The sequence below is a fragment of the Rutilus rutilus genome (assembly GCF_951802725.1).
Source record: "Rutilus rutilus genome assembly, chromosome: 25".
NCBI lineage: Eukaryota > Metazoa > Chordata > Actinopteri > Cypriniformes > Leuciscidae > Rutilus > Rutilus rutilus.
The window spans coordinates 14,641,118-14,655,743 of record NC_140229.1 but is presented as its reverse complement, the minus strand read 5'-3'; the positions used below and the strand labels follow the sequence as shown (position 1 = coordinate 14,655,743).

General features: G+C 38.3%; 1 protein-coding gene across 2 annotated transcripts in view; it reads left to right on the top strand.

The window, feature by feature from the left end:
- The window catches only part of frem2a (FRAS1 related extracellular matrix 2a), a 65,358-nt gene that overhangs the window by 43,285 nt on the left and 7,447 nt on the right, over positions 1 to 14,626 (top strand). For both annotated transcript variants that reach the window (XM_084400625.1, XM_084400624.1), the window contains exons 7-16: positions 4,080 to 4,229; positions 5,371 to 5,580; positions 6,423 to 6,620; positions 8,514 to 8,678; positions 8,902 to 9,084; positions 9,333 to 9,463; positions 9,566 to 9,724; positions 10,621 to 10,924; positions 11,115 to 11,246; positions 12,425 to 12,756. In XM_084400625.1, the coding sequence (XP_084256751.1) occupies positions 4,080 to 4,229; positions 5,371 to 5,580; positions 6,423 to 6,620; positions 8,514 to 8,678; positions 8,902 to 9,084; positions 9,333 to 9,463; positions 9,566 to 9,724; positions 10,621 to 10,924; positions 11,115 to 11,246; positions 12,425 to 12,756 (1,964 nt within the window). The remainder of the gene's footprint in view (positions 1 to 4,079; positions 4,230 to 5,370; positions 5,581 to 6,422; positions 6,621 to 8,513; positions 8,679 to 8,901; positions 9,085 to 9,332; positions 9,464 to 9,565; positions 9,725 to 10,620; positions 10,925 to 11,114; positions 11,247 to 12,424; positions 12,757 to 14,626) is intronic.

The following is a 14,626-nucleotide window of genomic DNA, read 5'->3' as shown; positions in this document are numbered from 1 at the left end:
ATCTTAACCATGAATCCTAGTCTTTCTTTTTATTCTTTTTTTATTACAACCTTTGTGCCTAAAGCATGATTTTTAATCAACAATAAAATGATTGTAAAAAAGGGAAAAATCATAACACAGAACACCCTATGAACCAACTGAATAGAAACACATTTGCAAATACTCACAGTACTTTAGCATCTTTTGCATAGGCAGTTTCAAGAAAATGTTAAATAATATGTAAATATAAAATAATCTTATTGTGAGTGTTTTAAATTAAGCACTGTAATTCAGTTTTTAAGTTGTTCCTCTATAAACGATAAATTGTTTCTCTAATTTATCCAGAATCGTGCAGCTATATTTTTTAGCATACGCAGAATTACTTAACATTAATGATAAACTAAATCCTATGAAAATAATTAGCTGAATTCTAATGCAGATATAGATTTCCATACATGCGTATAACTGCGGTCACACAATCAACTTGCTCTCTAGTGTTTACTAGCAGGTGTTTTTACTGTTCCAATGTGGCGAATGGAGACGCTATTGAGGCATCTACACTGAACAAAATTATGGGGGGGCTGACAGTTTGTGCAGAAATTCTTTGGTTATGCAAACCGATTGTTGCAGCAGCTGTCCGGGTGGCTGGTCTCAGATGATCTTGGAGGTGAAGATGCTGGATGTGGAGGTCCTGGGCTGGTGTGGTTACACATGGTTTGCGGTTGTGAGGCCGGTTGGATGTACTGCCAAATTCTCTGAAAAGCCTTTGGAGACGGCTTATGGTAGAGAAATGAACATTCAATTCACAGGGAACAGCTCTGGCGGACATTCCTGCATTCAGCATGCCAATTGCACGAAGGAGATGTGTTGCTCTGCGTTAGGCAAATGGTGGTCACACCAGATACTGACTGGTTTTCGAACCCCCCCCAATACAGTAAAACTGCACATTTTAGAGTGGCCTTTTATTGTGGCCAGCCTAAGGCACACCTGTGCAATAGTCATGCTGTATAATCAGCATCTTGATATGCCACACCTGTGAGGTGGATGGATTATCTCGGCAAAGGAGAAGTGCTCACTAACACAGATTTAGACAGATTTGTGAACAATATTTGAGAGAAATAGGCCTTTTGTGTACATAGAAAAAGTCTTAGATCTTTGAGTTGAGGGGCAAAAAATAAAAAATGGGGGCAAAAACAAAAGTGTTGTGTTTATAATTTTGTTCAGTGTATATTTTGCGGTGTGTGTCAAAAGCATATGCACTAACCACTAAGCTACAGCTAGAAAATAAGTGTTTTGGTCTGTTAATTTCTTACAGCTATACAACAACATTTACAAAAACTTAGATCAGGGTATTTATATTTTGAATGCTAGTTAACATGAATCTAAAATTGCATATGAAACCCTGTAATTTGTGACCTGATCTTATGTTTGTGGTGTGTTCTGAACAGAGAGGTTACAGGCATTTCTTTGTAAGTGGCTTCCTGTAGATAAAGCATTTCTTTGTAAGTGGCTTCCTGTAGATAATGCAAGATGACAGCTGTTGAATCCTCGCAGGAACCTCTGCTCTTAGAAGCCACGGGTGAGAAAAACAGAAACCTCCATACAAGGTGTCAGTTTGTTGTCATGGAGACCAGCATCCACTGTTCAGTCAGCAAACTGAACAGTGGTGTTAATATAGTGAATGTGGTTGTTATGAAATAGAGCTGTTTTTAGCTATCTTACACGTTTTATTATTTGGTTGAAGGTTGATTTACTATTCAGTACATCATTTATTCAAGGTTTTTCTCAAACTTAACAATCTAAGATGTTCTTGAATGTCACAGAATAAAATGGAGAAGAATTTTAGGGTTGGTACATGTAGTTTAATTTCAATAACTGCAATCAACGGTTTCACAGTCATGGAATACATATCTGGAAATATCATTTAAATTAAAAATATCTCATTTTGAAAAGAGATCTTAAAGGTCATGGAAAATTCATTCCTTTCTGTAATGAAAAAAACTTTTAAAGTTATGGTCTGCTCTAAAATACTTTTTGAATTGGTTTGATATTGCACCTTTGTAACTGTGAACATTAACAGTGAAACTTTTTAACTTTATATTTAATTGGGTTTTACGTGGCTTTCATATTTTCGTCCTTCATTTAAAAGAAAATATATTAAAGCTGTCCAATATCATAACTAAATAAAGCAATGAACTATAATAGCATTAAACATAAATAAACATGTACATTTAACAATAAAAGTAAATAAAGTGTGTGTGTGTATATATATGTACTGTCATATTCTTATTGGTTGATCGTCTTAATTGTTCACAGGTGTTTCTTGTCAGTCATTAGTCTTGGTGTTTAAATAGCCCTCATGTTTCCATTGTATCTTGTCTAGTTTTGTTTTTTGTAACCGCTGTTGGTGAGTCTCGTGTAAACAAGACTCGTGTTAAAGTTTACGTTCGTTCCGGTGCCTGTGCCGGTGCCCGTGTCTGTGTGTCCGTGCCGGTGTCAGTGAACGTTCCAATGTCTGTGCCGGTGCCCATACCGGTGCCCATACCGGTGTCCGTGCCGGTGTGCGTGCCGTGTCGGTGCCCGATCCTGTGCCGGTGTGTCTGTGTACGTGCCATTGTCCGCACCATTGTCCGTGTACGTTCTGGTGCCGGTGCCCGATGCTGTGCCCGTGCCCGTGCCGGTGTCCATGCCTGTGCCCGATCCTGTGTCCGTGTACAATGGAAACATGAGGGCTATTTAAACACCAAGGTGTCCGTGCCGGTGCACAACTGAAGAAAGAAACGGATTTGGGTTTAAAACAACTTGAGAGACTAAATGATGACACTTTTCATTTTGGGAAAAAAAAAAAGAAAAAAAAAGAGAAAACCACTCACTGCTCTGAAAACTTTAATAGTAGCTTTAATAAGTATCAATGTATAACTTATACAGTGAAGTCTATGTAGTGTTTTATTTTTATATTTGTTCATTTAATTTCTTTCTTGAATGCTTCTGTTAAATACACCTACTGTAGCTGAAAAAAATAAAACTGTTTATTTCATTTGTATATTATATGTTGTGTATATGTAATGTGTATCTTTGTTCTTATCTTTTAATAACAAAGATAATAATGACAAAGATTTTTATCTTCGCCACTTTGGCCTAAATGTCTGCCATTCTTTTTTGTTTTAGATTTTGTTACCTTGTAAGGCTTTGTTTTTAAAATGGGGACATTAGTTTGGCTGTAATGCTCAGTCACTTGCAAAATAGTAAAACCAACATGAAAAAGAATCGTGATAAAATCGTGAATCGTGATTTTCCTGAAAAAACAATCGCGATATGATATTTTTGCAATATCGCCCACCCCAATACATTCATACTTTACTTACTTTATTGTTAAATGTACATGTTTATTTATGTTTACTTAATGGCTAAATTATAAGCTTTTAATTGCCTTAACCACAAAATATTGGTTAGGAAATTAGCACAAATTTAAAAAGCATTGCTGTCTCAGGAAAATTAAGGACAGAATTAAGTATTTGGCAGTACATGGGAAGTTGTGTGTGGAGTGATGAATCACAATGAACACTAGTTACATGGCGATGCTCCAAAGCGGTGTCTTCGAAAATCCGCTGAGAAATATTATAATAAATGCATCTCTACCACAGTGAAGATTTTTCAACAAGACAGTGCTCCTGGCCAAATTGCAAAGGCAACCAATAAGTGGCTTGAGAACAAGTTGAGAACAATATTTGGTCTCACATTAAACTCAAGCGAACTGGGAGACATTTTTCAACTACTCATGAACTGTTGTAAGCCATTAACATTGAGTGGAACAACACTGGCTCTTCTTCCAAAAGCTGTCTGCGAATTGGGGAAGGCTATTCTGTGCTAAGTTACTTTATCTACGGTATTTGTGTACTTCTGAATCATTTTGGTTTGGCCCAGGAGTGTAATGTGGTATAGATGTATAAATAGTTAAACATAGCAATAAAATAAAATGAAGAAAAATAATTAAACATTTTTGTTTTTTTGAATGCCTTTCAAATTTAAAGAATGTAACATTCACGGAAAAATTATGAAAATTTATTGTCCATGGAAATTTTCTGCTTATGCCCTTACAGCTCCTGTGTTCTACTTCGGCAATCAGGAGTATCACGTCGATGAGAGCGATGGCCATGTTGAAGTCCGTGTGTGGAGGACAGGGACGGACCTCTCGAAAAAAGCTACAGTCACTGTGAGATCCCGCAAAACAGCCCCTGTTTCTGCTGAAGGTTAGTGATACCGTTGGATTTTTCCCAGTAATCCATTGTTTTTTCGCCGTCCTCAACCAGCATTGTTACTCATTTCCAATCATAACGGAGTTCATAATCATAACAGAGGTCAGCACAAGCCCTCTTTTGGGGTTAAAAACTACTGTCAGGATTTACTATCAGGATAAGTGAAAAATTAGCGATGAAAAGGCATGGACAGTTATTTTTGCGTCTGATCTTATTGCATATGCATTTGTAGGAGTTTCCCTTTCAGCTGCAATATTTACGGATGGAGAGTATTTAAATGAATCATGCAACATGATTTACTAAGGTTTGTGCTAGTCAATTTACTAGTATTTATGCCATTATTTAATGCCCAAAAAACATGTCTTAAGCCATTTTGTGTTGTTGGTAGATCACACGCACCTGATTATCATTGGCTCTGCTTGTTTGCGACCCTACACGAATTCGCAAGCTCTTGATAGACTGCGTTGGTCATTATGGAAATGATCTGGCTGCATCCGTGTTCTTTAATGTGCACATTTTCAGTAAATCACCTGCAGAAATTTCCACTCCCATCTGAACTTTATAGGATTGCGGTCTCACGCTAATTGTCCTGTTTAGTAAATCTGGCCCTTAGAAGAAGAGTTAATTTAATTAATGGCCAGTGAAACTCAATGTAAAACTAAATAAAGCCTTTTTGGTTGAGGAAGCCTGGCTTGCAGTATGTTAGAAAGAAATGTAATGCTAAAAATTTGTGTAAAAAAAGTGTTTTTAATCTCCAGTTCCTGTCTTCCCAGCAAACTCATGAACTGCAAAATGCTGAACAGGGCAGTCCAGGGTATTAATGTGAGAGTTAAGTGTTATTGACTCTTTTGGCTTAGTCCTTGAACAAGTGACGTGAGGCATCAAAGATGCAGTTAGGAGCTCTTAGCAAAGCTGAAATTAAAAAATAATTTCTGTTCATCCAAGTCCTCTGTGTTCAGCCAACCCAAACTTAGCTGTAAGTTCTATACTGTACATTGATCCCTCCAAAAAAAAAAGAAGCAGCAGTCTCTCTTAAAAGAGGATTAATCGAAAGTGAGAATCCTGTGCTTCTGCCAGTAAATACCGTCTGACCTCTTTCTGACCGTAGCCTTATTTCTGTGTGTTTATCCGCTAGCGGGGGTGGACTATGTGGGAATCAGCAGAAACGTGGACTTTGCACCGGGTGTGAGCATGCAGATGGTCCGAGTCACCATTCTGGATGACCTAGGGCTGCCCGTTCTGGAAGGAACAGAGAGGTTTGAGCTTATTCTTCGGATGCCCTCCAATGGAATTTTGGGAGAGCCAGCGAAAGTCACGATCTTTATCAACGACTCCATTTCAGACTGTGAGTATTTTTGAAGAGTTTTCCTAACAAAATTGTGACTAAGACACACACACACACACATTCACGTTGTGTTTAATGGGGACTTTCCATAGACATAATGATTTTTTTATACTGTACAAACTGATTCTATCCCCTTACACCAACCCTACTACTAAACCTAGCCATCACAGAAAACGTTCTACATTTTCAAAAAACGTCACTCATACTTTACCTAGGATTAACAATTATTTCTGGTTATTCATAAGCTGAAGTTTCACACTTTACATTCCTAAACCCTGGGTTAACATCCTTATTTGCATATTTGCGGTGTCAGTTTTATTGGACGAGCGCAGCATTCAGCCTGTTTACATAAAGGCTCCATCATTGCACATCCTCATATTATACATTGCCGACTATACTATGAAGGTTTTTCTGAATATTCTAAAAAAGGTAAGAATAAAACAGTTTTTTCTTCACTCCAGTTTTTACTTTTTCCGTCGCCATTTGCCATTTTCCCCCAAGTTGAGACTGTTGTTTATGCAACACGTGGTGTTTCTATGACTGTCCAAAGCATGTGAATACGAAGCATGCGATTGGGCATCTGTTGCTAAGCATCTAGCCGTAACATTCTAAAACCGCATGTTTGGCTAGGCAAAAGCAGTGCTAAACCTGCTCCAGAGTAGAGTAAACTGCGAAACGTTCCTCTACCCAGCCGGGTTTAGCACAATGATAAGCACAGTGTGAAAAGGCCTATAATGTTTCATAGATTTGCCCACAGAATGAATGACCAGTTTTTGTCCATGATGCGTAGGTAGATTGTTGCATATTAGAGCATCTTGATTTGTATATTCTTTTTTTTTTAGTGCCAAAGGTGCAGTTTAAACAGGCTGTGTTGACTGCAGAGGAGAGTGAAGGTCACATCACTGCAGTGGTTCACCGCAGTGGAGACATCAGACACAAGTCCACTGCACGTTGCTACACCCGGCAGGGCTCTGCACAGGTGGGATCTGACTTTGATGAGAGACCCAACACCGATGCGTCCATCGTAACTTTCTTGCCTGGTAAATAACCTCTTATGCAAACCAGGATGTGGAATGTAGGGAATACAAACAAATGGATGATGAACAAATTAATGAATAAATGAATGAACGAATGATAAATGAATGAATGAACTTTCAAATAGGTGAGCGAATTAAACTTGAATTAAACAGTTTTAAAAAAATCACATTCTTCACCTTTATTTGCCCAAATTCATGTAAGTGATGGCCCTTTATGTAAGTTGGGATGTGGAAAGGGGGTGAGGGGTGTGTTCAACTGAATAAATAAACAAACTAGTGAACAAACAAATAGGTTAGTCAATTAAACAGTTCATATACCTCACCTTTGCAAGGTGCGCCATTCGCTTTTCCACTGTCAGGCCGAACGGTTCTAAGAACAGTAAGGAATGGTTCCAGTTATATTTCCACTTGAGCTTGGTTCGGCACGGCACCATTACAAACCGTTCTCAGCCCGGAATTCACAACACGGTTGGCTAACCATGGTAGAATGCGTGTAGGGATGTCGCCACTCAGAATTGGTCACTTGTCTGTTGCCTGGCTGTCTGTAGTGCTATCTGAGAAAAGTAAACGCGAGTTGGTAATGGAATTAAAACGTGGTCACTATTTACATATCATCTGTAAACTCTTGCGTTACTAAAGTAACAACTGACACATTTGTATTACATTCCAAAGAGCTCTGTTATCAGCCCCACAGGTGAAATGAAATGAAACGAAACCCCATTCGAACTAGCTGGGCCGGAATAGCATGGAATGGAATGGTTAAAGCTGCAGTCCATAACTTTTTTGGGTTAAAAATGATCCAAAATAAAATTTTGAGCAAGTGCTTGCCTTAGCTCGATTCAAAACGGTAAGCTTGTAATAATATTTTTAATTCCAGTGGTACTGGTGGATTGTACCATTACATCACATCTGTGTACATAAAGAAGGAGTCTCGGCAAGTAGGCTATATTGCGTGTGAGGATGTTGGAGGTGGAGATTTATAGCCTTTTCTCACAGCACTTGATGTAATTAAACTTATCAATTTGATGGCGGATCCAGAAAGGTTCAAACGACAATCACCGGTGACAACTGGAGATTCACCCATTGTAAAATGCAAAAGACTTCGGACTTCGGAGTGGCTACAGGAAAAAAAGAGACAGCAACCGGCCCATGCGAAAACAAGGATAAATATCGGAAGGGCATTAAATGTAGTCACTCAATGCTGATGTTGTTAACATTAACAATTTGAGAACAAAGTATAATTTGCACGGTTTGACGTGATATGATAAACGATTGTTAGATTTAATCAGCGCGATTTACTGCAATGCTTTTTTTCCCTTAGTTGGTCAGAACACAAGTGGATGTTACTTGTTCAGATGAAATTTTCCGGTGAAAATTCTTATGTTGGTCATACTTAAAAAAGTAGAATCTGTGATGACAGGATCCACACCGGCGCGGTGACTGACAGCCGCACATTCTCCTCAAAACATTGGATTCATCCGCGCTGTGCCGTGCCGATGCACAACCCACGTAAAGTTGATAATTCCGCGAATAACTGCAATTGCAGATTGTAAAAAACTACGGACTGCAGCTTTAAGCAATGGGAATGGTTTGGCATGACAGTGGAAAACCAGCTTTTGTAATATGCAATTAATGATCCCCTTTGTAAGCTAGGATGTAGAATAGGAAGAATACAACTGAATAAATGAATGAATAAAAAATGGAAATAATGAATGAACGAACAAAAAAACAAGTGAATGAATGAATTGAACCTGAATAAAACCTAAAAATGATACACTTCACCTTTACTTGATATCTACCATTCAAGTTATCTCAAACATTTGTCTGAAAAGGAGGTCATGATGAAAAATTTGTTGAGCTGTTTTCAGACTTTGGTCTCCACGTTTTGGTCCCTAGGTGAGGCTGACAAACCGTGTGTGCTAAAACTGGTGGATGATTCTATTCATGAGGAGGAGGAGGAACTGCGGCTGGTTCTGGGAAACGCGAAGAGCGACTCGCCATACGGAGCGTCCGTAGGCGAAATGAATGAAATGCTCATAAAGATCAATGACAAAACTGACAGTAAGAAAGAAAGAAAAAAAAAATGTCATCACAGCGGTTTTCATTTCAAATGCACGTCAGATGAATATTAATATAAATACCTGACATTTAGGTTCAGATTTCTAGAATTTGGGTCAAACTTCAGTAAACTCTTACAGATTCTCTTTGGCTAAGAATCTTTTAATGAACAAAAACTCCTCGATTCTCATCTGTCTCTTTCAAACCATTAATTTTCCTCTGTCAGAGCCCATCATCAAGTTTGCCGAGACAAAGTTCAGTGCTAGCGAACCAAAAGAGCCAGGGCAGATGACGTTGGTGAAGATCCCCATCCGCAGGACGGGAGACTCTTCGAAAGTGTCTCTGGTGAGGGTGCACACGAAGGACGGCTCTGCCGTATCCGGAGAAGACTACCATCCCATCTCCCTCGGTGAGGCTTTTAGAGGCCAGAACGGGTCATTTGCATTCTGAATATACCGCATCTAATTATCCTTGGTAGATTGGCAGGTGGCTCCAAGCAGCTTCCACATGCATGAATTTCCTGTCTACATCAGGTTAGATAGAGTTCAGGATGCAAATGACAAATGCAATCAGGTGTGGAAGCGTTTAGGAGAAGAAATATCAGGATGTTGTTTATCTTTTAGTGTATGCATGTAATCAGATGTTTTGTGTGTGCAGATGTTGAGTTTAAAGCGGGTGAGACTGAGCATGTAGTGGAGGTGGAGATTCTGTTTGATAGCGTAAGAGAGATGAGAGAGGCCTTCACTGTCCACCTGAAACCAGACGAGAACATGATTGCTGAAATCCAGGTGGGAAATGTTCATAATGTTTCCCTGTGGTACGTTCTTCATATTTGAAGTTTCACACATAATTAATGTTGAATTACAAGTCTGTCTCTCTTGTATTGGCAGATGACTAAAGCCATAGTGTACATCGAGGAGAGCAACAGTATGGCTGACGTCACGTTCCCTTCACTGCCTCATGTTGTGTCACTGTTACACTTTGATGATGTGAGAAGAACCAAAGAAAATGCCCACCCAGCTGCTGGATACCCCGTCGTCTGTGTCACGGTAGGTTTGTCAGTCAGAAGGTTTTCAGAACGTTTTTATCAAGTTTCTGTAGATCCTTGAAGTACAAGTGGATGATAAGATGATAATGATTTGTCAAAGTTTAAGCTATAAAAAAAAAGTGAATAAATGAAATAAAGGCCTCACAGTGGATGTGCTTTTCTTAAATCATAAGGACTTAATGAAAGAGCATAAGAAACACAAACAACGTTTAATGTTATAAATCCTCAGTGTTGTTCCTTGTGATAAATTATTAAATACTCTGTGTTGTTCCTTGTGATGAATCATTAAACATAAGTCAGTTGTGTGCAGAACTTTGTTGTTTAGATTTTTCCCTTACAGTAAAGTATAATGATGATACTGAACAGTGATGGTTAAACTATTCATTGATTACCATATTACATTATGCTCACCAAGACTGCATGTATTTGATCAAAAATACAGTACAAACAGTAATACTGTGAAATATCCATAATAGTGACCACACAGTTTACTATGTCTACCAGATGTTTATATCTTCTGTCTTTTTACAGTATACAGTGCATATAGGCCTAAATAGATGCCCCTATTTTACATTTGGGCCCCTGCCACAAGAAACTCTCTGTACATCCCTGTATACATTAGATTGATTTTAATAATTTTAATGTACTTGAAGTGTGTGCCAATCACTAGGAAAATACCAGTATCGTATCAGGACTCCGTATCGGTAGATATATCAATATCAAATGCTCAGATCGGATTGGGGCACAAAAAACGTGATCGGAAATCGGGACATCCCTAATATTAACACGCACACACATTTAATTTCTCACCCCAAACTTTTGAACGGCAGTGTTTTCATTGAAGCTGCATTATCTGATGTTCTTTCTTGTCCTTGTTTATTTCTCTGACTAATCCAGGCCTGCAACCCCAAATATCCCGACTATGACAAAACAGGCTCCATCTGCATTAGCGAACGCATCAACGACACACTGACTCGTTACCGATGGCTCATCAGCGCCCCCAGTGGTCCGGATGGCGTCACCAGCCCCATGCGAGAGGCTGACTTCGATACCTTTTTTACGTCTTCCAAGATGATCACCCTAGACTCCATTTACTTCCAAGCGGGCTCTAGAGTGCAGTGCGCGGCCCGTGCCGTGAATTCTAATGGCGATGAGGGGCTGGAGCTGAGCAGCCCTATTGTGTCTATTAGCATGGAGGAAGGTGAGCCTGAAACCATTACATTAAGTGGGATCATATAAAAATGCTTTGCTTTTGTATAGCAGCACCGAAGAACATTATGCTTTTCCTGAGCTGCTGGTTTATAATTTACTTTTTGCAGTGTGGAATTAGACTGTCAGTAGGTGGTAATATGCTTGAAGTAATGTTTCATGTCTTTGATGTTCCTGGGCAGGAATGTGCCAGCCACGTAAATTGGGCACAGTAGGTGCTGAGCCCTTTTCTGCCAAACTACGTTATACAGGAGCTGAAGACTCTGAATATGCCAATCTCATCAAGCTTACTGTCACCATGCCCCACATAGACGGTGAGAGAGTCATTTCCCCTCTGGCTGCCAGGTTGTTTGCTTAGTTCAGCCTCTCCGCGAGAAACCCTACTCATATATTCCCTTGGGGGGGAGTGGTATTGTTTTGGGATTTATGTGTTATTTGCTGTCAAAACTAAATATTACAGCTCTCTTCAAAAGCCTAAATCAAAGTCTGAAAGATGCATAAACATATAAAATGTCATGACACAAATTTGCCAACAACGTTTTCCATCAAAATCATGTTTTTCTTCCATCAAAAAGATTTCTGGGATGAAAGTAATAAAAGGGTGCAAAGTATTTTGAAATATTTTAGGAATAAATTGTCACAAGTTTTATTTCACGTCAAAAATCTAGGCCAAGCAAGACCAATTATTGTTGCGTTAATATTACCTTCTTAACTCGTCAAAAGCTGCTTCAACTGTCCTTTTCCATAGCTTTTCCTACAATACTAAAAAATCATTTTACTGCATGACAAAATGTGTAATATAAAGATTATCAATATCAAGATTATCATTATTTACCCTAATGTTGTTCAAAACACATATATCTTTATTTCTTCTGTGAAATTTTTGAAGATTGTCAAAGAATGAAAAGCTATTCAATTAATTTGTTGTTGGTTTTTTTGGATTATCAAGCATAAACCAATATTTCTCGTCTTCTGAAACCATATGATAGCTTTGTGTATCCACAAAAGTGCTATATAAATGTAACATTATTATTATTATTATTATTATTGTGTGAGGAAAACATAAAAATGTAAGACATTATTAAATGAATATCTTCCTGTCTGTAGTAGCTCTCACATCTCATTTGCACTAATATGCAAGTATAGATTTGAATGTGTAATAACTGGTGATAAAGTTTGAATATATAGCTCAACTACTGTTTTGTTGTTGTTTTGATTGCTAAAATGTTATATAGAAAAGAGGAGCATTCACATTCTTCAAAATATCTCCTTTTTGTGTTTAAGATAAAAAAAAAAACCTCATTCAGGAAAATAAGCAAATAATGAATGATAGTGAAACATACCTTATATTGTCATGTAATACTTCTAAGCCTTTAGGATACAGATTCATATTTGAGTGGTATATCTTATAAATAATATTCTTCCTAATCAAGGCGGTATAATGAATGTGATTTCAGTTTGTTAATTGTCATTTATTTTCTATGTGCTCCAGGCATGCTCCCTGTGGTCTCCACTCGTGCGCTGTCCAACTTCGAGCTGACTCTGAGCCCTGATGGCACTCGAGTGGGAAACCACAGGTGCTCCAATCTGCTGGACTTTAATGAGGTGTCCACACGACATGGCTTTCTAACCAAGGCCACCCGGAATATAGAGAGCGCCGGAGAGACTTTGCCGTATCAGTACAGCCCTGTCGTCAGAGGCCAGAGCACTCTACGCTTCTACAGGAACCTGAACTTGGAGGCCTGTCTGTGGGAGTTTGTGAGTTATTATGACATGTCTGAGCTGCTCACAGACTGCGGGGGAACGATCGGAACAGATGGGCAGGTGAGACGTCGTCTCGATGATTAGTGGTTCATAAATCGCAACTGTTCTTGTCCTACAGCTAAAAAACGCACTTAAACGAATTCCTAGGTTTAAGAAGACAATAGATATCTGGTTCCTCATTTGTCTCTTCACTTTTGTAGACGTGTTTACACCACTATAGTTTTAGCCAGATCTACAGGCCCTAAATTACATGAATCTGACATTTTGGATTCTGATCTGGACCGCTTTCATACACTCAAAACGTTCAAAAAATTTAGAGTCAGTAAAATTGTTGTTGTCGTCTATTTTTTCCAAGGATGCAATAAAGTGACTGTGAATACATTTCCATATCAAATAAATGCAGTTCTTTTGAGCTTTCTATTCATTGAAGAATTATAATATAATATTAATTATCACAGTTTCCACACAAATATTAAGCAGCCCAACTGTTTCAAACATGGAGAAAAATAAATGTTTCTCGAACAGCAAATCAGCATATTCAAATGATTTCTGAAGGATCATGTGACACTGAAGACTGGAGTAATGATGCTGAAAATTCAGCTTTGCAATCACAGGATTAAATTACATTTTAAAATATATATTTAAATGGAAAACCTTTATTTTAAATTGTAATAATATTTCACATTATTACTGTTTACTGTTTCTTTCAAAAACATTACAAAAATCTTACCGACCACAAACTTTTAAACGATTGTGTATGTGTATGTGGAAATAAATCTAATACATATTGTAACATAATCTGATACAGTCAGGCCGAAATTCATTTTTATGTGAATTCTATCTGTATTCTTGTTCAGTCAAATTCAACAGTCGTGCGTGTGTGTGTGTGTGTGTGTGTGTGTGTGTGTGTGTGTGTGTATTTGTGTACATAAATGGTGACATTTGCTTTATAGAATTAAGAGACATTAAGAGAATGTGGTGTAAATTGAACCCATCATTTCCTTTACTGGGTTCATTGTGTGTTAGGGTACCAGTCTTCTGCTATGCTATAGAGTGTAATAGCTAGAGCATGTTTAAACAGAACTTCCTATTTACATCAGATTGATTAACACCTCTCCACGAACACACGTCTCCATAGGTAGGGTTCTGCTTTTGGACTTTACTTTGTTTTCATCTATTATTATGCACAGCATAAACCGGCAGCCATAGCACTCAGGATTTATTTCTGCCACTCTCCTTGTTGTTCTCAACAGAAGAGAAGACTGATTTTGCTGTAACCCCGCAGAGCTTTTGTATTCATTCATTTCATTTCTGAATGCAAGGTCTCGCTTCAATGGCTCCCCTTCGTAATCTAGGGTCTAAATGTCTGAATGATCTACGTTATTACAAACATAAGCCTTAAAATCTGCAATAGCTCCATAAAACAAGATGTGAATTCAAAACCCTTCATCTAAAGGACGTACTCGGATTCTACTGAGGATATTGAACACGGAGCTGGTTGAATGTGAAAAGCCTTTCTCTTCTTTCCCTCAGGATGGGATTTTGACAGTGTTCATGGGGATTTTTCTCGTCTTGATTAAACCCAGTCCAGCAGGTGTTCAGACTGGCCTCATTACCGAGGAGCACATTTTTATAGCATGGTATTTTGATTATAATTGACTATGTAAATTAGCAAATGTTTCATTCAATCAAAACAGATTATGCTTTGAGACAGCTAATCTTTTCCTCAGACAAAATGCTTCCTGGCTTATTGATGAACTTTACTTTTGTCTAAACGCCAGCACTGATTAATAGCAACCTCTATTTTTCATATATTTTAAGCATTTTTGAAGCAGCTTTCTTCGCAGTCTATCAGTAATGCTCTGTTTAGTTCCTGTCTTTATGTAGCCCCTCCTTCCGAAAAGCGCAATGTGCTCTGATTGGTCAGTAT